Source organism: Peromyscus eremicus, chromosome 17 (assembly GCF_949786415.1).
Source record: "Peromyscus eremicus chromosome 17, PerEre_H2_v1, whole genome shotgun sequence".
NCBI lineage: Eukaryota > Metazoa > Chordata > Mammalia > Rodentia > Cricetidae > Peromyscus > Peromyscus eremicus.
The window spans coordinates 15,283,697-15,307,027 of record NC_081433.1 but is presented as its reverse complement, the minus strand read 5'-3'; the positions used below and the strand labels follow the sequence as shown (position 1 = coordinate 15,307,027).

At 38.9% G+C, this 23,331-nt stretch overlaps 1 protein-coding gene across 3 annotated transcripts in view; it reads right to left on the bottom strand.

The window, feature by feature from the left end:
- Positions 1-23,331, bottom strand: part of Kat6a (lysine acetyltransferase 6A) — a 72,889-nt gene that overhangs the window by 31,930 nt on the left and 17,628 nt on the right. For all 3 annotated transcript variants that reach the window (XM_059244890.1, XM_059244892.1, XM_059244891.1), the window contains 3 exons: positions 6,989-7,097; positions 2,003-2,118; positions 1,404-1,485 (listed from right to left, as the gene is read on the bottom strand). In XM_059244890.1, coding sequence (XP_059100873.1) covers positions 1,404-1,485; positions 2,003-2,118; positions 6,989-7,097 — 307 coding nt within the window. The remainder of the gene's footprint in view (positions 1-1,403; positions 1,486-2,002; positions 2,119-6,988; positions 7,098-23,331) is intronic.

The following is a 23,331-nucleotide window of genomic DNA, read 5'->3' as shown; positions in this document are numbered from 1 at the left end:
GTGTCTTATGGCTTTTGTAAAACGATAACGTTAGGGGCACTAATAAGGAAGCTATGCTCTATTTTGCCAGCTTTCTCTAAGTCTGAAATAAATTCAAAGTAAAATCTTTCCTGCCTTAAGTTACTATTAAATCCCCTTTGTAGAAGTTAAATGCACAGGAAAGAACTCCTAAGAAAATCCTCCTTATCTTGAAAGATTCTCAAATAGCCTCATATCTCAACTTCAAACAGATGCAAAGGAGAGGAAAAGGGAGTTATTCATGCCAGGTGGTGGTGGTGCACACCTTTAGGATCTCTGAGTTCGAGGTCAGCCTGGTCTACAGAGTTGAGTTCCAGGAGAACCAAGACTACAGAGAGACCCTGTCTTTAAAACAGAGCGGGTTATTCATGCATCTATTTAGGGTGTTTCCAAAGGTGACAGCAGGATGGCATTAGGACAACTGAAGGAAGAACTCTAAGTGGCTGTAAACTACGGTTGAGTCCCTTTCCACCTCTGAGCAGACAGTATCCAAAGTCCTACAGGTGTTAGACTGAGGACACACACAGATCATAATCAAGAGTTCAAATACAATCTATGCACATGTAGTGGGGAAAACAGGGGTGTCAACTAAACTGAAACAGTCTGTCACTGCAACCTACTGAGTTATTTCTCTACACCTTTTTTCTTTCTAAAACAAGAAATGGGGGTCATGAAAAGTGACCTAGACTGGCCTTGAATTCACTTTGTTCAGGCAAATCTTGAATTTATGATGTCCGTCTCTCAGACTCCCCACAAGTTGGGATTACAGCTCTGTGCCACTAGACAAAGGTTGACATTGTCTTTTAAAGAAATTAAAACATATGACCAAATTGTACGCCATGGAAATCTAACCAAATGGCAATTAAATCCCAACCAACACCTTTTTAACGAACAAGTGTCAAAACAATCTAATAGCATTGAGCTGTACCTTATGATTTGGGTACTTATTTGGTCACAAATTATTTGATTATTTTTTTTTAAGTTTTGAATAAATCAGATCTGAGTCTAGGACCCTGAAAAGTACTGAGCAGTGCCACAAACAACATATCCTAGTACAATTTTATCTCTTCCTTTAAAAAAGACAGATTTCAAGGTATTACATGAGTCAAGTATTTTAGCTTCTAGCAGAGACTAGCAAATATTTAAACATAAACTATTTCATCCTTCATAGACACTGCAATGTTGAAAATAAGTGAACATAAATACAAAAAAAAATGTTAACAAGCTTATCAGAAAGTATATTCTACCTTTAAGATGTCAACTGTCTATTTATACAACCTCAAAATGAAAATCAATTATTTTCTTTATCTTAACATCAGATAAATGGGGTTCCACTAACACCCTTTCTCAGCAATGTTATTTGATTTTCAGAAAGGACTTCTCACCTTTTGGCATCCGTGTGAGTGGTGGATCACAACATTCCATGTGAAAACCTCGGTCACATGAATCACAAAAGAGCATGTTATCCTTTAAAAAAAAAAAAAAAGAAAGAAAAGAAAAGAAAAAAGGAAAAGATATTTTGCTTAACTTTAGGAGACAGAAAAATTTCAGGACTTATCGAGACTGAGAAGCTTCAAATACTACCATAATAAAATTTTCCTTAATCAGTATTAACTTAGGAAACAGTCTGAGTTAGCAGAAAGTTTTGCATCATCCAATCTTGGTGAAAAACTACAGGTTCAGTATGTTTCCGTACATTCATAGCCAGATAAGAGCTAACCCTGGTCTGTCTTAATAAAAATCAAAAGGACGATTTGTAATTAGGAAGAAAACATTCATAAATCAATACCTCTATACTGCTCAAAAGAACTGGAAGCTTTCTTGAAAACAGTTTAGTATCTCTGCAAATGTATGACCAAGTTGCTTTCCCAATCACCTCGGAACAGTCTACGCCCAAGTGAACAGAACAGTATTCCAAACTAATGATTATCTACCTGGAAAAGAGTACTGAAAGGACTAGCCATGGCAGAGGCAAGATACTCACTGCATTTTTGCCTTGGTCACGACAGGAGCTGCACGTTTTACACTCAATGCACTGCCACCGTAAGGCCTTCACTCTCACTGTTAGTTCTGTGGAAAACTTTAAACAGGATGGATGACCTAATAAGAGAAAAACACTTCAGTGATGAAAAATCAAAAATTATTTTGTAATGATACTAAAGAAATGGTAGAAAAATGGCAATTATCTTAACTATATCAGATAAAACATGATGTTCCTGGAAGCTTGCCAGATAATGTGTCATCAAGACTTGGCGCTCCAAGTCAGTTTTCCTAAACCAAACAGGATTTAGCACATCTGCCCACAATGTAAGTATAAAAAACATGTCCAAACTTGTATTGAGCCTGTATCAAATTATTATGTTTGTACACGTGCTGGTATTTGTATGAATACAAATATGCCCAGGCCACCTCTGAAAGAACACACAAAAATCTATTTATACATATTTTGCTAACACCCTAGAAAATAGAGCTATGTACATATTTTAAAGGAGGATTTTTGATTCACATTTATACTCCGTTTAAATTATTTGTGGCTGCATACATGTGTGTCACAGTTGGTATGTAGAATTTAGAGGACAACTTTGTGTAGTCAGTTCCCTCCTTCTACTTTTACATGGGTTCTGGGGGGTCACCAGGCTTTCAGGGTGAGTGTCTTTACCTGCTAATCCATCTTGCCAATCCAAATATTATTACTGTTATTGTTATTTATGTCCTCATTCTCTGAGCACATATGTGAGCCCACACGCAGGAACAAAAGTCAAAGGACAGTTCACAGGAGTCGGGTCTCTCCTTCGGCCTTGTGGGTCTCAAGCATCATACTCAGGTTGTCTGGTTGGTGATAAATACCCTACCCCCTGAGTCATTTCACTGGCTATGAGCTCATTGTTTATTGAGAACAGTTTAGTATCATAATTTTAAAATATAGGATAAAAATACCAAACCTGAAGCAATTTCATGCTCATGGTTTAAGCTACTTCAGCTAAATCTAAAAGAAAAGTAACATTTCTCCTGGATGAGAGGCAACAGCAGCTGGAGGGATGGAGTGCTGGGAAGGAAGGGATTCCCTCCCACGAGTTACTATCACAGTTTTCAGACTCAGTATCCACGTTGTGGGATATTTTGATTGCACTCTGACACTCCTGAGACTGCCAATAAAGTTTAACTTGAACCAGAGGGTGGAGCTAGCTACTAGTTGATCAAAATTAGCCATAGTTTTTAGAGGACCCGGGACATAGAGAGACACAGGAAGTAGTAGGGAGGGGCTTAGATTCTTAGCCCTTTTGGATGGGGGGGGGGGGGTGTTACCAGTTGCTTCTCCGGCACTTCTTCAGTCAATCAGGTTTTTACTCCAATATCTGACGCCCAAGTTTTTATTGATAAAAGAATCAGATAAAAGCTTTAGTTCCACTCCTTGAATAGCTATCTTTCTTCTTTTGTAAGAGAAGAGCTAGTTAAATCTTTTCTCTTTTTTCCATTTGTAAAGAATTGCCTCTTTTATGAGGTAGTAAGCTTGTCATCAAAACACAGACACTGAAGAAAAGCAAGAGAAGAAGTGTGGCCTACATACATTATCTCTAATAATAGCTGTTTTCATGTTCTACTTTCCCTTCTAAAACTAGCTGAAAGTCACAGCTATAGAATGTGTAGTTTCTGTTTGGCTTTTCATTATTTAATTCTAGTAAACTTCATATTCTTATTCTTTAAACTGATTATATGCTACTGATTTGATAAACGATCACCTGTATGACTATTTCCCTATTGTTAAATATTTACTGGTTGGTTTTTAAACTTGACACAAACCTAGACATATCTTGGAACAGAGATTCCCAATTGAGAAAATGCTTCTCTAAGACTTGTCTGCAGGGCAATACATGTGGTGCTGCTATCTTGATTAATGATTAATGTGGTGAGTGGTGTCACCCTGGGCAGGAGGTCTCTAGGTGCTGTAAGAAGGCGGGCTGAGCAAGCCAGTAAGCAGTGTTCCCCAGGGCCCCTGCTTGAGTTCCTGGGCTGACTGGCTTCAATGATGAACTGTGATATAAACCCTTTCCTCCACAAGTTCTTTTTCTATGACACTTGATCCTAGCAATAGAAACCCTAACCAAGATATCATGGTTACAGTTTGCTTATTTTAAATTAACACCATGAGGAGGAGGACTCCTGGAAGCAAGACTGGTGAGTGTAAAGACATTTTCAGTTTTATTGGTTGAAATGTATGGGCAAACGTTTCCAAAAGTCATGGTGTAACATCCAGTGCCACTAACCAAGTGTGAATACTTTGTTGTATTTCCCTCTGAAGTTTGCACTGTGCTTTCAATATACACTGTTTTAAAGTCTGAAAACTACGTTTTCCTACCATTTGGCATGTATTCCTGTCATTCTGTAGGTGAAGTTCTTTTCATATGTTCAGCAATTAATTTTCTCTGCATAAGCTGCTTGTTCACAGACTCTTTAGACTTCACGCTTAGAAATGTATTTTTTTTTAACTCATATAGCATTTGGATCTTTCCCATATCGAATGTAATTATTTCCCCCAAACTATTCTTGCTCTTTTTAGTTTGGGTTATGTACTGTTGTGGGATATCTGATCACACTATGAACCCCAAGTTTGAGTTTGTGTTAATTAAATAAAAATCAACCTTGGGTCAGGAGGCTGAGTTAGCAATTAATTGACAGAAAGTAATCATAGAGAATCATAGGGTGTCTGACAGTTTGATGATCGAAGTACTAGGGAGGGACTTAGTGTAGCGTAGGTTCTGGCGGATAGGAAGACTGCTCTCTTTCCTAGATGGCGGCAAAGAAAGGAGGTCTGCTAGTTGCTACTCAGCCTCTCTGAGCTGGCAGGTTTTCACCCCAGTCTTTGTCTTCTGAGTCTTATTGATAAACAGAACAATAGAGATTTAACTAAAAGCTATATTTGGTGGCAGCAACATAGCTGGTGCCTGCAGGAACAGAATTCCCACCAAGCCAAGGCCTGAGCAGCCAGGCCACTGCAAGAGAAGCAGCCCAGTAACTGAAGAGCCACATTTGTTGGCTAAAACAGCAGCAGATTAAAGTGCAGCCTCTGTGCCAATGGAAAAACAACAAAATATGTTTTTAAATATTTTAGAAAATATCAATTTACAGATTTGACTATGCTCATGCTTTTCTTCCCTGATCATTGTGAGGGCCAGTCTCCAAACAGTCTTTCCCTCTTAAGTAGATTTGTTCTCTCATTGAAGTAGGGTTGATCTGTATAACCAATACAGTATTGTTGGAATGACAGCATAGCTTCTATAAGGTTGTCACAGAAGATATTCAAGACTCTTCCTTGTTTTTTATGGAAGGTGCTTAGAGAAAGCCAGCTGCCATGTCGTGGATATTCACACAGACTTATCTACGGGTCCACACGGAAAAAAAATTAAGGCTTCTTTTTACCAGGCAATACCCTTAATTTGCCAGTCAGGTAAATGAGCCGCCATAGAAGCTTTAGGTGTCTGAAGCACCAATTAAAATCCTAAGTATATCCTCATAAGATATCAAGTCAAACTGCCTAGATAAGCCACTTCCAAATTCCCAGGGCACAGAAACAGTATAAAATTAAAATGTCTGTCATTGATATAAGCTGCAAGGTCTTAAATTAATTTATTTCTGTAGTAATAGATAACAGCTATTACTATTTTTATAGACTTTTACATTTAAAAAAAACTTGCAAAAACAAAAACTCACATCCCCAAACTAACCAGACCCAAAGTCTATACATCTCCATGAACATTTACATACAGTTAAAATTGTCACTGGAATGGAAGCTATGATAATTTCTAATCAACTCTGGTTTTTATAGTTTTTGTGTTTCACTCTGAAATCCACCCAGAGTTCACTTTTGCTTATGATACTGTACTGTATGTGGTCTCTCAGCACTCAAGATTTATTTCCACCTTCTTCTAGTGCTTCTGTAAATAACAACTCAAAAGCCTGAGCTGGGGAGACAGCCCACTGGGTAGAGCACTTGCCTGACATGAGTAAAGCCCTGGGTTCTACTGCCAGGGTGAGGAGCAGGTACTGCAAAGCTAAACCTTAAACCCTGAAAATGAAACAATGATAAAAGATACTGCTGCTTCATTAAAGCCTTCCTATAAAGTCTTGTGCATTCCTAAAAAGTAGAGCAAGAAGATCTCTGGAACTAGCAAATTAGTAGACTCAGAAAAATCTTTCTTATAGGCCCAGGATTTCATAGGCTCAATAAACCCCAGTGTCAGCAACAGCCCAATGTGACAATCCAGAAAAACAAACGTGCTCTCTTTCTGGGTCTATAGATCAAGTCTGAGACAAATCAAGAAAGGAAAGGAGTTATGTTGTCTGTGTGTGCACACTTAAGTGTACAGGTACACTGCGTGAGGGGAAGGATGGTGTTTAACCTCACTCAGCTGCAGTTCCTGAAGAGTCCTCCACTTTGGTTTTGAGACAGGGTCTTTCACTGACCTGCAGTCATTCAATAGGCTAGGTTGTCTAGCTAGCAAGCCCCAGTAACCTCCCTGTCCCCACTCCACAGTGCTGGGATTACAAATGCAGATTAGCACACTGAGCCAAAATCTTTACACTGGATCTAGGGGTTAAATCAGGTCTTCAAGCTTGTGCATCAAGTACTTTACTCAGTGAGCTTTCTCATCAGCCTAAATTGTGTTTATTTAAAACAAACAAACAACAACTTTAAACCATGTGATTTAAACAGTTACTTAATAATAAAATATAAAGATCAGAAAAAGGTAAGTTCACAGAACATTTACTAAGAACACCTGAAACAGAATTAAGTTAATTAAACAATTGAGCTATTCAAATCCCTCTGTAGTGTAAAAGCTCCACTCAGTTACCGCAAACCAGAATAAGTTAAAGCATGCATGCATTTGGCAAGGCTTAAAGATTCCCGACTCATTTCAGCAACCTTCTCCTTGTCTTGCAGATGTGTCAGAAGGCAAACGGAACCACCTACCACTATTGCCACAATCTGCGCAGGAGATGAGTTCCTCAGGCTTCTTTTCCCGGTTCTGTTCTTTTGTACCAAGACAGAAACTACAGATGGGTATTGGTTCAGCAACCGGCTGCAGAGAAAAACACAATTGATTCCACTACTAGTACTTTTTTTAGTATGAACATAAAATTAAAGTTAGTTTTACACTCTACTCTGAGTTTACATAACTTTGTGACAATTATATCACTCTTCCTAAAATTCCTACTCAGTAAGTTTTCATAAAGTTTGCTTTTACCCAAGATGTAAGCACAAACAAATTATATCTAGGATCAGATCGTACTTGGGATACATGTGCCCTGGAAAAATCATATACATAAGCATAATGTAAGGCAGAGCACAGTTAAGTACTTTAAGAAACAAGCAATAAACACTACTACTGTATGTAGTACTGGCATAAGAGGGAAATTGCCAGTGTGATTTGGAGGACAAGACAGGGTACATTCAGCACTTCTTACACTCCTGTTATGAGCACTTAGGTAAGCTAGTCAAATGACAAGAGCATAAGAAGCAAAGAAAAGTATCTACGTTCCCCCCCAAAGTGCTTCCCTCCACCCCCTACTTGTGACAGAGAGAAGGCAATACAGGTAGTATCAATAGGAAGGACTCTGATGTATACACTGCTAAAGCCAGTTTTAAACACAATCATTCTGTGTAAGGGAGGAAAAATGGAAAGAAACAAATCAAACAGAAAAAGGCTAAATCATTCTGTAAAACTGAAGAAATTGATCTTTCAAAGTCAACAAAATGTACACATCAAATATTTTCCACTTATGTTTCTTTTTAAAGATTTTTCAGTGTCTGAGTGCTTTGCCTATATGATTGTATGTGCATATGTATATATGTGCATATGGTGCCTAGAGAGACCAGAAGAAGCTGTCAGATCCTCTAAAACTAGAGTTAAAGATGGCTAAGAGCAACCACGGAGTTCCTAGGAATTGAACTTGGGTCCTCTGCAAGAGCAGTGTGCTCTAAACCACTAAGCCATCTCTCCAGTCCAATATTTTCAATTTTTTATGTATCAACTATACCCTTAAAAAGGATAAAAATAGCTGGACGGTGATGGCACACACCTTTTATTCCAGCACTGGGAGGCAGAGGCAGGCAGATCTCTGTGAGTTCAAGGCCAGGCTGGTCTACGGAGCAAGTTACAGGACAGGCTCCAAAGCTACACAGAGAACCTCTGTCTCAAAAAACCAAAAAGGCTAAAAATAATTTACACTTGAAGAAAGGAATGACTTTTCCCCCCAATCACTGTGTGTGTTCGTGTGCTTGAGTATAGGTGTGCATCACTGCATGCATGTGAAGGTCAGAGAAAAACTTCAGGTGTTTTTGGTTCTTGTCTTCTACCCTGTTGAGACAGGGTCTCCTGTTGCTTGCTCCAGGGTAGTTAGCCCATGAACTTCTGGTTATTCTGTATCCAATGCCCATCTCACTGTAGGTGCTAGAGATCCAAACTTGGGTACTTATGCTTGCCTAGAAAGCACTTTACCCACTAAGCTATCTCTCAAGCCTTGGACTTTATTCTTCAGGGGGAAAACAAAAAGAGCAATAAAGTTAGTGAGCCAGATGAAGCTGGCTATGTAGCTCAGTTGGTAGAGTACTTGCCTAGCATGCACGAAAACCTGGGTTTGATCCCTAGCACCACATAAACCAGAGAGGCAGCACACACCTATAAAGCTAACACAGAAAGGCAACAGATGTTCAAGGTCATTCTAGAATTTATCCTTTCATTGCAAGATGCTTGGACTTTTAATTCACAATTAGCCACTGTTGGACTGCAGCCTATAAGTCGTTCCAATAAATTCTCTCTCTCTCCTCTCTCTCTCTCTCTCTCTCTCTCTCTCTCTCTCTCTCTCTCTCACACACACACACACACACACACACACACACAGAGAGAGAGAGAGAGAGAGAGAGAGAGAGAGAGAGAGAGAGAGAGAGAGAGAGAGATTTCATTCCATAAGTTTTGTGACTCTAGAGAATCCTAACTAGTACAGATGGTGTGAGGATTTGAATGAGAACGGCCTCCATAGGCTCATATATTTAAATATTTGGTTCCTAGTTGGCTGCACTGTTTGGGAAGGATTAGGAGGTGTGGCCTTGTTGGAGGAGGTGTGTCACTAGGAACAGTCTCAGTCTCTCTCTCTTCCTACCCTGTCACTCCCCTCACCCTGCCTGCTGCCTTTGAATCAAGATAGAGAGCCCTTACCTACTTCAACAGTGCACTGCCTGCCTACTTGCCACCATACTTTCCACCATGACCATAATGGAGTATCTCTGAAACTATAAGGAAGCTCACTCATTCCCTGCCTTGTGATTGTTTTTCAACATGTAAGCTTTCAGCAGCTCCAATGCCATGCCTGCACCTGCCTGCCTGCTACCACGTGGAGACTCACCTCATGAAACTGTAAGCAAGTTCCCAACTAAATGCTTGCTTTTGTAAGTTGCCTTGATCATGGTGTCTCTTCACAGCAATAGAAAAGTCACTAAGACAAATGGCATGACCAAGTTTTTATAACGTAAACAACTTTTATGAATATCACAAATAATAATAATAATGTATGATCGTATTTAAGTAGTTCTTAGTGTCATCAACAAGCACTGTCTATATGTAGTGAGGTTATCTTTCCAAATGTTTCAGTCTGGTCTTTTTTGGTGTCCTTTTTTTTTTTTTCCTTCCAACACTTGAAAACATTGATGTTCCTTATCTCTGACATCCATTTTCCTATTCCTCACTCTGTATCCTTTTCTATCCACTCAATCTCACTGGGTACTTTCAATTATCATCTGTTTGTTGATGTCATTAAAATCTTTCTCTAGGTTTTCTCTCTTCTAAATTCTGAACACCAATATCCAGATCACCACTGGTATTTGTTTCAGACAATCCAGAGTTACCACATTTCTATCAATATTTACTCATTTCTTTAAATTTAAATGTTAACTTTCTAATTAAAACATACTGGAAACATACAGACTGTAAGTGTACTCCTTAAATTATTATGGAATCAATGACCACAGAATCATCACCCATGTCTCAAGAACACTCCATCTCAGCAATCCTTTCCAATATGCTACCTCTTCCTTTCTTCCCAGGGACAGCCATCCTGACACAGCAGTATAGAACTGCAATTGGAAAGATAAAATATTGACTGTACTCTGCACTTGGAGACCTCATTACATAGAACTAGTCAGAAATGGACACTGTTATAAAGGGGACAGAAAGCAGACAAGAAATTGTTGAAGAAAAAAAGAAGATACCGAATGGCTTCAATATATTCTAAGTGTTTATGGTATGAAAGGTTAAACTCATTTTATAATATGGAACAGTGGACAAAAACAGTCAAACACTCAAGAAACAAACAAGAACAGAAGCAAGTAGAAACACACTATGGAGCCAGGCCTAGAGCTGCCCCTACTTGTGCTTATTAACTCTAAACACACTTAATTTCCAGCCATAGTAGCGCCAAGTGCACAACAGTCACATATATTAGCATCTGACAGTAATGACAACAACAATATAGAATGGTTTCACACCAAAGAAGGGTGACTTTTTTTTTTTTTTTTTTTTTTTTGGTTTTTTTGAGACAGGGTTTCTCTGTGTAGCTTTGCGCCTTTCCTGGAACTCACTCTGTAGACAGGCTGGCCTCGAACTCACAGAGATCCACCTGGCTCTGCCTCCCGAGTGCTGGGAGAAGGGTGACTTTTAAAACATGGGTTAAAACTGGTTTTTAACAATACAGAATAGTACACAGATATTTATTTGCCTTGAAGGAAGAATAGTAAAAGCGGGTAAAAGTTGAAGATGCTATTTCTTATAGTTTTACTTACTTCTGGAAAGTAAGAAATAAAATTGGGGTTGCTGATTTAGCTCAGTGGTAGAGCACTTGCCTAGCAAGCGCAAGGCCGAGTTCAGTCTTCAGCTCCAGGAAGAAGGAAAGAAGGAAGGAAGGAAGGAAGGAAGGAAGGAAGGAAGGAAGGAAGGAAGGAAGGAAGGAAGGAAGATTATCTGCCAAAGGTGGGTCAGGAATTGGCTAGATAGAACATTCTAGAACACAAAAAAAAGCAATGATAAAAAAGGTTCAGAGGTAAGACTGGCTGGAGCCAAGAAGAACATAACAAAAACATTGCCTATCAAAATGGAGAGTGGAGGGGCTGGAGAGATGGCTCAGTAGTTAAGAGCACTTACTTTGCAATTACAACAACCGGAGTTTGGATCCAAGCACTCATATAACAAGTCAGGTATTCTCCAAACACATGTTAATTCCAGCTCTGATGCCCTTTTCTGACCTCTACACATATACTCATACATTCGTACAGGTACACACAGAGACATGCACAAATAAATAAATCCTTTTTAAAAAATGGAGAATGGGGCTGGAGAGATAGCTCAGTGGTTAAGAGCACTGGCTGTTCTTCCAGAAGTCCTGAGTTCAATTCCCAGCAACCACATGATGGCTCACACCATCTATAATGAGATCTGGTGCCCTCTTCTGGTGTGCAGACGTACATGCAGGCAGGACACTGTGTACATACTAAATAAATAATTTGTTAAAAAAATAAAAAATAAAAAAAATAAAAAATGGAGAATGGACACACATCCCCAATCAAGACAAAATCAGAAAAGCATGCATCAATAAAGGACACAGAGGAGAGGAAGGGTGGAGTCCTTGCAGAATAGCCTCCACTTCTCTACTACAATAAAGGGCAACATCACTAGCCAGGTATGGCGATAACTGCTCTTACTCTAAGTACTGAGGCAGAAGAATCAAAGACTGGAAGCCAACCTGAGGTACAGAGCACCACCCTGGCTACAGATACAGCTAGACAGACAGACAGACAGACAGATAATGCAATAGATCTACGCAATAATCTGTTTCAAAATGTGTCTTCAATGATGTTTCACTCAATACCAAAAAGAACGTAATTTTGTCATTTACAACGTGGACAAAACTGGAGGATAGTACATAAAGAGAAATCATTCAGTACAAAATGGGTATTGTGCATCGCAAGTCACTTTTACTGAGGTCATTCAAGCAGTGTGTAGGACCTAACAAACTAGCTGCCTTGTTACTTGCTCCATTAAACCAATGACCTATGTCTAAACCTATACTGTGTTCATGAGAGGGTGGAGGAATACATGCAACATGTAAGCAGAAGGAGGAGACTAGAGAGAGGACAGGAATCAGTAAGAGGAAGGGGAGGGGATGGGGGAGAGTAGTGAGGGAAGAATTGGGGGGGGGGGGGGCTAGAGAGATGGCCCAAGGGTTAAGAGCACTGGCTGTTCTGGACCCGGCCGGGTTCAATTCCTAGCTCACAACTGTCTGTAACTCTAGTCCCAAAGGATCTGATGCCCTCTTCTGGCCTCCGTGGAGATCAGGCACCAATATGGTACACAGACATACATGGAAGTAAACCACTTATACACTTACAAAAAGAAAAGAAAAATGTATGTTTTGAAACTAATTACTTTGTATGTTAACTTGAAATGTTTTTAATTTGAAAAAAAATAAAATTCAACATGCAAAATATGGAAAACATGGATGTACAAAACGACACCAACAAAAGAAAGCAGTAGTGTGACAGACTGATGCACTGCTTCAGATCCAATCAAATATCAACTCTTTAACTAAACACTACTGGTAATCCATAAAGACAACTTGTAAAGGTCTACGAAAAACCAGACAATATGCTATATAATCACTGTTCATAGATCTGTCCAAGCTTAATCCTTGTACCTTACTGTTGCCATGATCTGTATTAAAGTAAACTGATTCCTGCAGCTATATTTACACTCCATTAAGCACAGCAACCAGAGGGAACCCGTTAAGAGTTAAGGTGAGGTATGTGATTTAGCTGCCTCAGACCATCTAGTACAAGTCTCCAATTCAGATCAAAATGCCAAGTGAACCACAAGACCCTGTGTGATCTGCAGCAGCCTAACTCTAAATCTTACCCACCACACACATCTGACCTCATCATCTACTATTCTAACTTCCAACAGCACCCCCCTCCATCACCTCTGATTCTGTTTTCTTCACAAGCCAGATATTCCAAAGCAGGACCTCTGTCTGCATTTCCTCCCTTCTATATTGACTGCTCTTGTCTAAATCTCTCTGATCTCTACTAAAGTCTTGTCAATACGGCTTTCTCTTAACACCCTACTAAACACATCAAGGCAATCCACAAACCATAACAACACAAGGCCCTTCCTTGCTTTACTTATTCCCTTCATTCTTTTCACTAGTTAATATGTGGATGGGTATCTAACTGACATGTGTCAACAACTGTAAACTCTCAGAAGGCTCTGCTTTTTCTGTTTAAGAGAACAGTGCACAACAAACACTAAGCACTGCACACATACACTACAGAACACCAGGTAAAACAAAAACAATAAAAATAGTACCTCGCTTGGGAAGAGAACGAAGAAAACAGTGTATTGATGTAAAGTTTACAAAGTCATCTCACAGTGATTTCATAGCCTGGATAACTAGGTGATACTGTGGATATCGCTCTGTCGCTCTGTATAAATAAAATGCTGATTGGCCAGTAGCCAGGCAGGAAGTATAGGCGGGACAAGCAGAGAAGAGAATTTTGGGAACAGGAAGGCTGAGTCAGGAGATGCTGCCAGCCACCGCCATGAGTACCAACACGTAAGATACTGGTAAGCCATGAGCCGTGTGGCAAGGTATAGATTTATACAAATGGGTTAATTTAAGATATAAGAACAGCTATCAAGAAGCCTCAGCCATTAGGCCAAACAGTTTAAATAATATAAGCGTCTGTGTGGTTTTTTTTATAAATGGGCTATGGGACTGCCAGGGCTTGGTGGGACCCGGAGAGAAAAACTCTAGCTACAAGGTGAGAGACATCCATCGTCAACACTCACCTTCACTCCCTCTCTCTAAAGCACTGGGACTCCTGGGGCTTCCAGCACTTCAGCTGTACTTGGGTCTGTTGTCTTATGTCAGGGCTTCCTTTCACTGTGACCTCCTTTGGCCCAAAAAATTTTTATAAAACCCCAGTTATATAGATACAAAAACCAGACATACAAATTATATTTAGTGATAGTAAATCATAATGAAATTTAAAACAGTTCTTTGGTATCTTTGCCATTTATTAAAGATGAAAGTAAATTTGCATAGTAACATGGATAGGTTTATTCATTTTTTACATATCGAATGAAATTTTGGTTGGATATCCAAAAGTGCAAGACACAGTGCCCCCTCAACATGGTTCAAAATCAATCAATATTTTGATTTTATAATTGTCCAATGCTGTTTTACCTAAATACATAGTACAAAATGTCAGAAGAAAGACTAGGGCCAAAACATTTAGAAATTATCGGAAATTCTGTCTTAAACCCAAGCCAAAATTCACTTAAATTTTTATGAAATTTGTCAGCAACTCAAATAGTAGTCTTAAAAACTAGCCACTCGGGCACAACACAATCCAAAAATACACTGCTCTGACACTCACATGCAGAAGAATGACAGCAGGGACACACTAATGCTCACTGTTTTCCATAATTAAACCATTATGTTTCTGTCGCAGTAGAAAACATTTTAGCTGAATGGTAAAAAACTCTGCAGTTCATAACATCCGATGACCCCAAATCTGAGCTGAGGCATTATAGGTAATGTTCAGTGGTGTCCTAAGAGGAAGCTCTCAGGCAGTGCACGGTGCTTGTGTTGTAGGTCCAGAATCAAGGATGCAGTGAAATTGCACAATGTGACACAGGTGAGCAATACCATAAACACTTAGTTCATTATACATTTGATTTTCAATTACTTTTTGTCTGTTACACATTCAAAACCTTTCTATTGTTATCACATTATTTTTTAAACCCCACATTCAGTTACATGACATTATGGGTTTGCAAATCAAGTTTAGGATGCTAGGCCACTTTTTATTTTTAAAGATGCACTGCCAGTTTAAGCACCATGTTGACATATCCCAAATAGTCACCAGATGGCAGCATTGAAGCAAACACATGAACTTTTGAAACCATCTTTGAAAAACACACAATAAAAAACTAGCCCAGTGACTTCAGTTACTTGAAATTTATAGCATGAAATAAAAGAACTTTTAGATACAAACTTTAGTGTATCTTATTTTTGAGAACTCTAAATCCATCATCTGAGATACTGTCTTTTTAAAGCCTAGTGAAAATTAGAATAAAGAAAATATCGAACAAGTATTCAAGAAGTTCCATAAAGAGAAGATAGTCAAGAAGTACCTGATTCATATAACAATGATATTGACAAAGACCAATAACACTAACATGAGGCAATAGATAACTGTGGTGGTTTGAATGTAACTGGACCCCATAAACCCATAGGGAGTGGTACTATTAGGAGGTGTGGCCTTGCTGGGGTAGGCACGGCCTTGTTGGAGGCAGTATGTCACTGTGGGTGTGGGTTTTGTGGTCTATGCTCAAACTACATCTAGCGTCACATTTCACTTCCTACTGCCTTCGAATCAAGATGCAGAACTCTCAGCCCTTCTCCAGCACCGTGTCTGCCTGCATGCCCACCATGTTTCTCACCTCTGAAACTATAAGCCACCCAAATTAAATGTTCTCCTTTATAAGAAAGAGTTTCTGTGGTCATGGTGTCTCTTCACAGCAACAGAAACCCTAAAGCAATAATAAATGCACCATTCTTCCAGACTTGAATATAAAATATCTATAATACATGCAAAAAAAAGCTTAACTAAATTACTAACTCATTTTTAAACCAAATGGTACATCATAAAAAAGCACTTTGAACTCCATTTTTATTAGGTACCTAAGATAGGCAAATTCAAGAAATCAGGAAGTAGAATGCAGAGTACTGGATCCTGGATCTAGGGGCAGAGGTAGTAGGTTATTGGTTAATGAGTAACGTCTGAGATGATGAAAGGTTTTAGAAATGGACAATGGTGATTATGGTTCCACAACACTCTGAATGTCCTAATGCTACTGTATTGTACATAAACATGGCAAAACCAGGAAATCTTATTCTATGTATATTTTATTTAGCACAGTAACAGAATAAGCACAGCTGGTTTCACTGACATGTTCTCACCAAGCCAATCCAATGATTTGAGTGTACTATGGCCTGTCCTCACTTTGACCCCTCTATTTTCCCTGAGGCTGTGCAACTCTTTCCCTATGTTATCTTGTATGTGTACTGCTGACTGGATTTAGAAAAGCAACTGAAGTGCTCTACAAAAATCAAAACAATTTAAATCAACTATTAATAATTAAATTTGTACTGAGATTAAAATTTCACCATTTCATACTTATAACTACATAAAAGCTGAGTTTTTTTATCCAGTTATATAAAAATAACTCACCTTAACAACTTTACTGCAAGTCAAGTCTAAGAACTAAAAATTGTGCATCAAGTACTGCTCATTATCAAAGTAAGATCTATTTCTGACATTCTTTCTCTTATCCAGCAAGATTACTCTGCATGAACAACCATAAACTTCTCTCAAATCTGTCCCTTAAAGTGAAAACCTAAATCGTACCTCTTTCAGTCTCCCAGTGATTTTTCAGGACTTTGCCTGTCCTGACCATTTGTTCTTCAATAATCAGGTAAATATAACTCCAAATTAATTTCCTCCCATAGATATATAAATTCATAGAACTTAATTTTTAGCAGATGTGAAACATTGAAAATGTCTATTGTCAAAGCATTCCATTATATATATATTAAATACCTAAAGGATAAAGACTAGGTCTTAGCTGAGTGGAAAACTGGACTATTCTCAGACATGCTATCATGAAGTAAATGAAAAAGACATTCAAGAGTTAAGTATTAGGGGGCTGGAGACACGGCTCAGTGGTTAAGAGAGTTCTCTGCTCTTCCAGAGGATCTGAGTTTGGTTCCTAACACCCAAACAAGGCAGCTCATAACCCCTGGAACTCCAGCTCTAAGAGATCTAACACTCTCTTCTGGCCTCCATGGGCACACACATACACAGCATCTCAACACACATGTGCACATAAATAAGTCTTTCCTTAAAAAAAAAATGATTTGACAGGTGGTAGTGGTGAAAACTGAACACTGAAGCACCATGTTCTCTTGTAGTTAGGTAAGTCTTCAATCTCAGTTTTACCGATCAGCCCACTTCTTTCCTATTAATCACCTTCCACAGCTTCAGCTCCTTCCAAATCCCTTCTGACAGTTTATGTCACACTCTTAATTCTTCCAATCACTCTAGTGCCTTGAGTAGTATGTACTAAAATGACAATTTCTTGAAATTAAAATACAGTGTCAGAGAACCATGTTTCTTTCCAAACAGGACATTCAGTTATGTATACAAAGCCTCTCCATTAGATTCGATAATCTGGGGAACTGTAATTAGGTGTAACTAAATCGAATTAATTTTATCACTAATTTATTCAATAGTGTATACATTAAGATACAATAGTTAAGACTGATGGCAAAAGAAAGTTAATAATTAGGTCAGCTTCCATTTTTACTATATATGAGAACTGTTATAAATTTAGATAAGAAAGCAATCATCTAACAGATAAACTAATCTGCTTTCTATTTCTTAGTTGGGTGACATAAAAAAAATAGAAACACTGCCAAATGTAATTTCTTTAAACATTTTATTACATTTATTTACTGTATGTGTGCACATGTGCACACATGTCACTCTTCGTATGTGGATGTCAGACAGCAGCCTTTGGGAGGTGGTTCTCTCTCCTTGAGGCTGTACTCAGGCTGTCAGGCTTGGCAGCAAGCACCCTTGCCTGCTGAGCCATCTTGCTGGCCTGCTCAATTTAAACTTAATCCTAGGAAGCTGTGGAGGCTTCTCTTCTGAATGTTTCAGGATTATCTGAGAGCTGTTTTCTGTCTTCAACACCCCATCTTCCTCAGTCATCCAAACAGGGTTTTCCAAGTGATGATTCCCTTGTTCTTCTTTTGTTATCATTTTTACTTTAAGTGTCTTTTACATGCCTAACTCTTGAGGTTTAATAAATATCACACGCAATCTCTTATATACCGACACCCTGGCTTTTTATGTCCTATAATTTTTTTTCTATACACTGCTATCAGATTAATCCTCTTGAAATATGTTTTACCCAGTTACTCACATGGCTCAAAACTTATAAAAACATATTCCAGTGGTTAACTGCTACATGCTGGCATCCAATTCCCTTCTCCAACTACCAATCGGCCTTATCATCCCATCTTCCTCCACTCCTCATCTATTCACCTGTTTACAAAGGTTTTTGTTGTTTGTTTTTTGAGACAGGTCTTGACATCTGTGACTTAAAAGGTAAGTCTGGCTTGCCTTGGACTTGCAATCACCTTCCTGCCTCTGCTTCCTGAGTGCTGAGACAGGCTTGAACCACCACACCTGACCCAAGATAATGCCTTATGTTCTTTCTCCAGATTATGTTATCGCTTTCCTGACAGTCCCTTGTGTCCTTCCCTTGAGAATCAGCTGGAGTATTGCTTAGACTGACAGGGTTTTCCCAGTTCTAGCATTCTCTGAGCAAGATATCTCTTTAGTATAAAGGGGTATGATAACCGACACACTTACACTGTAAGACTGAGATACAGCAATGTGACTCAAATATAAATAATACCTGATCAACTGTGAGTTCCTCTACCTTTTTTGAAAGAATGCCTAGTCTCCAAATCTCATTTTTGCTAACTGACATTTCTTAACTCTGGGCAAGTGTTTGTCCTATTTTAACTTTCCAATAGTAGTGATTAAAATTTTCTATATGCAAATTTATGTCTACATATGGTATTTACTTACACATGTGTATTAAGGTTTTCTAAGCCTTTGTATTAACATTAGAAATTACCTACTTGAGTACAAGAGCATTAAAAAAATAATATTTCTATGCTAAGATACATATACATATACACATACAAACACATTCCTAATGGCTTAGGAGAAGCAAAATGCTAAACAAGACCCTCATGTTCACTGCAGTTTTAAAAATTGTAATTCTATGCACTTAATTCAGCCAGACTAAGGGTTAAAATAAATAACACTTGAACAAATTGATGAGCAGCACCATTTTTCTCAAAATTTACCAAGAATAACTACTGATCATGCCACAAGCTTGAATTACTACTGGGCCAAAAAGTATACACATATCTAAGATTTTAGATACACACTGCCAAACTGCATTTCTGAGAGGCTACCCTCACATCAATAACAACAAGTGTATCAGCTATAAGACCCTGTTGCAGGTCCTGCTCACCCCTCTACATTCTTCTTTATTATGCTCCATATACTCTATTTTTCCTCTGCCAGATGGCTTTCTATCAGTCATCATGAATAGAGCGCGCGTGCGCGCGCACACACACACACACACACACACACACACACACACACACACAGATAAAGATGGAGAAAAGGCAAATGAGCTCCTTCCAGTCTATACTATATTCCTACAAGTATCACCCTATTATTGGACTGTTTGCTAGCATTTATAGTCATTTATAGTCTCAGCTTCTCTCAGGACTAGACTCATCATGTTCACAAACACTGTCATCAGTGAGGTAATATATCCTCATCAGGCAGTGGTGTCACCTAGGACCATCAGAAAACACAGATATTTACATTACGATTCTTAACAGTAGCAAAATGACAGTTATAAAGTCGCAACGGAAATAATTTTAGGGTTGGGATCACCACAGCATGAGGCACTGTATAAAAGGTCGCAGCATTGGGAAGGGTGAGAATACTGTTATACAGAGTCTGAGTCCCAGGTTTGTGGGGTCCTTTGTCCAAGCCTTTGGAAGCAACCAGGCAGTAGGTCCTCCTCATAAAGTTGAGACAGCCCTATGCAGCTGCTTCTCCAACCACTGAAAAATCTCAAACCTCTCCTGGTTCTCTCAGCCAAAGAGGTAATAACTGCATCAGTAAATTAACAACACCTCTGTGTTATTTCAGTGTTCCTATTTTTCCTTTCAGATCTATCTGCTTTACCAACTCTCTATACTACTCTCTCCAATGAAATGTCTAGTGTTACAGACTTGTGTTTCTCTGACTAGGTCTGGGATGTATACTGTTCAGTATCTTAATAACTTGGAATATGTAGTTAGTCTTTATCATCAATTTAACTGGATTCAGAATGACCACAGAAAACATACTTCTGGGTGTGTCTATGAGGGTACATCCACAAAGGTTTACCTGGGCATGGAAGACCCATCTGAATATGAGCAACACCATTCCTACAGTCTAGGGTCTAAACTGAATAAAAGGGAAAAAGATAGCTGAGCACCAGCATTCATTTCCCAGGCTTTCCTGGATGTGGATGCAACATACTCAAGGGCCTCCGACTCTGCCGCTAGGACTGCTTTGCCATGGTGGACTGCAAGCCAAAATGGACCTGTCCTGACAAAACGCTTGTGTCAGGCATTTTGACACAGCAGCAACAACATAACTACAGCAGCATACTCATCTATTTGCAGGAAACCAGTGAACGTAACTGTGCCTTCTCTTCAAAACATGTATGTTGAAGTCCTAACTCCCAGTATCTCTCTGTACTTGGAAACAGAATCTTTAGGAAAGCAATTAAAGTTAAATGAGGTCAAAGGGCAGAGCCCTAATCTATCAGGACTGACATCTCTTAAGAGGAAGAAAGACTACAAGCATAGAAAAATGCCGATGAGAAGACACAGCAAGAAGACACCCATCTGCAAGGCAGGAAGTCTCACCAGAAACAAACCTCACTCAGCCAGCCCTCATTTGAATTTCTAGCCTGCAGAACCATGGTAAAACAAATATCTGCTGTTTGAGCCACCTAATCTATGGTACTTGGTTATGACAGTCTTAGCAGACTAATAAAATCAGTGAACTCATGTCACACTAGTCTCCTCTTTAATCTCACCTCCACCGCACACCATTTAGCCATTGTATTTATCAAGATGCTGAGTTAGGTGCTGAGAACCAAAGCTGTAATAAAGCCAACTCCCCGCTCTTAGGTCATACACTCCAGTCGGAAGAATAGGGCAGGCACACACACTAACAGTGTGTGACAACACAACATGGACCACATAAGGAACCAATCCAGGTTTCCCAATTCACCTATTCAAAATAAGGCTGTCCCAAACCATCCAAAACACCAAGGACTGGGATCTGGGGGGAGGGGAGAGCCTCCTGTTACTTTCTAAAGAACTATGAAGCTTTAAATATATTTATTATTTTATGTATGTGAGTGTTTTGACTCTGTGTACCTAAGTGTACCACATGCACGCTGTGCCCACGGAGGCCAGAAGAGGGCACTGGATCTTCTCCAACTGGAGTCACAGAAGGCTGTGAGCTGCCATCATAGCGCTGAGAACCAAACCCAGTCCTCTGCAAGAGCAGCAAATGCTCTTAACCACTGAGTCCTCTATAGCTCATCAATCATGAAGCTTTAATGGGCTCATTTTTGTTTTTAGAGACTGAGAGTTTAGTCGTGTCATTAAACGTCAGGAAAGAATAACAAGTTGGGTTTTGTTTTTCTTTAAAAAGCAAAACAAAACAAATAAACCCAACAACTCTTGCTTTTGTTTAAAATCACTGGCAGTCTCTGTTCTGGGTACTCAACTTTAATAGCAATCTTGAAACTAAGAACCACAATTATCTTCCTTAATGCAGCAACAGTAAACAAATGAAATGGCTTCTGTTCTAGAAAAGGCTGTGCACAATGCAGACCAACAGTTAAGATTGTGTACTTCTGGACTCAGATGTGGCTCTATGGCAAGAGGACTTAAACTCAGTACTTCCAGAAATTAAAAAAAAAAAAAACAAGTCAAAGTACTTCTATATATAAATGGAATTACATAGGAGCTTTTGACTCCTTTCTCATAGCACAGCACATCTGACATTCATTCATGGTATGAATAAATAGCAACATTCTCTATAGGGATAGACAACAGTTCATTTATCTGTAATCTAGTTGAGGAACATCAATAAGAGTTGTTTCCAAATTTTAATTCTGAGAAATTCAGCCACTGTAAATATGTGCATTTTAAAAAGCAGTACTTTCCTAAGCTGTCTTCAAAATTCTTTAAGATAGCTTTCGTCAAAAAAAAAAAAAGATACTTTCAAAACATCAATCTAATAATTTGAGGTGGTTACCAGTACCTTAACTTTTCTACACACACAGGCATACTCTATGACAACATTATATCAAATTAAGATTCTTCTTTCAGACTAAATACCTTCCTTCTTCAAAGCACACCACAAAGCGTTAAGGGGTTAACAAGTTAAAGCCTGATGACAGAGGCTTTCAAAAGAAAAGCCAGTGTGATAAAGATGGGAGTGCACAGTGATGTAATGCTTACTAAGGAAGGCCTGACAAACGCGGGCTGCACACCCACAGAGATCAGGGAGGGAGGCTGAAACAGCCAGCTTGGCTTCACACTGCCAATTTTTTGGCAGATGTTAAATTCCTTCTGCTGTTTGTCTGACTAGAACATTTATCTATGTAAGTCACCAGATCTAGAAGTTGAAAGGAGGGGCAAGAGAGAAAACCTGTCTTACAGGAGCCCTCTGTGAATGCTGGCACTGCACGAAGATGTCTAGAAAGACAACGTGCTGCACAGACTCCAATTCTCAAGTGTATGTGTCCACAGATGCATTGCTCCCCTGAAGGCACAACTGTGGAAAAGGGAACTACTGTCAGTGGAAAACGAAAACCCTGTAATTAAAGTCCTGCCTCCCAAATAAAGAGTCCCTACTAAAAGTGTTCTCAGGCCTTAGGAGAAAGGGGTAAGGATTCTAAACTTGTAGAGAAATAATTTCTGCAAAGAAGTCTGACCTGATCTGCCATTCCATCTGAAGCATGTGCCACATAAATAAATCAGTAATGTTTCTGAGTAGAAGAGTATCTTATCAAATAACAATTATAAAAATACCTAATGTACAACCACCACTTTTTTAAAGGACTATGGGGAATCAAAACTGAATTCTCATAAATAGTTCAGATATTTAGTAACATAGTCTTGTCTATAGCTAGAAAAGACGGCTATTCTAGCATCTGCTGGGTATCTGTAGCCTATGTACAAATGTGTGTGTACATAAGTTATCCTGAAAGCAAAACTATAAACTAGGCTATAAAATTAAGAGCTCAGAATTTGGAGCTTACCAAGTTTTATTAGTTTCTATAAATGAACATACTCCAACACCCTATGACTTGGCTATACACAAATACAAAACATGAAAAATTCAAATTGGCATTATTTCTTTAAACTAAGAAACCAGTTAATTTATTTTTGAGAAAGGGTCTCATGCATCTCAGTCTAGCCCCAAAGTCACTATGTAGCCAAGGGTGCCCTTGGACTTCTGATCCTCTG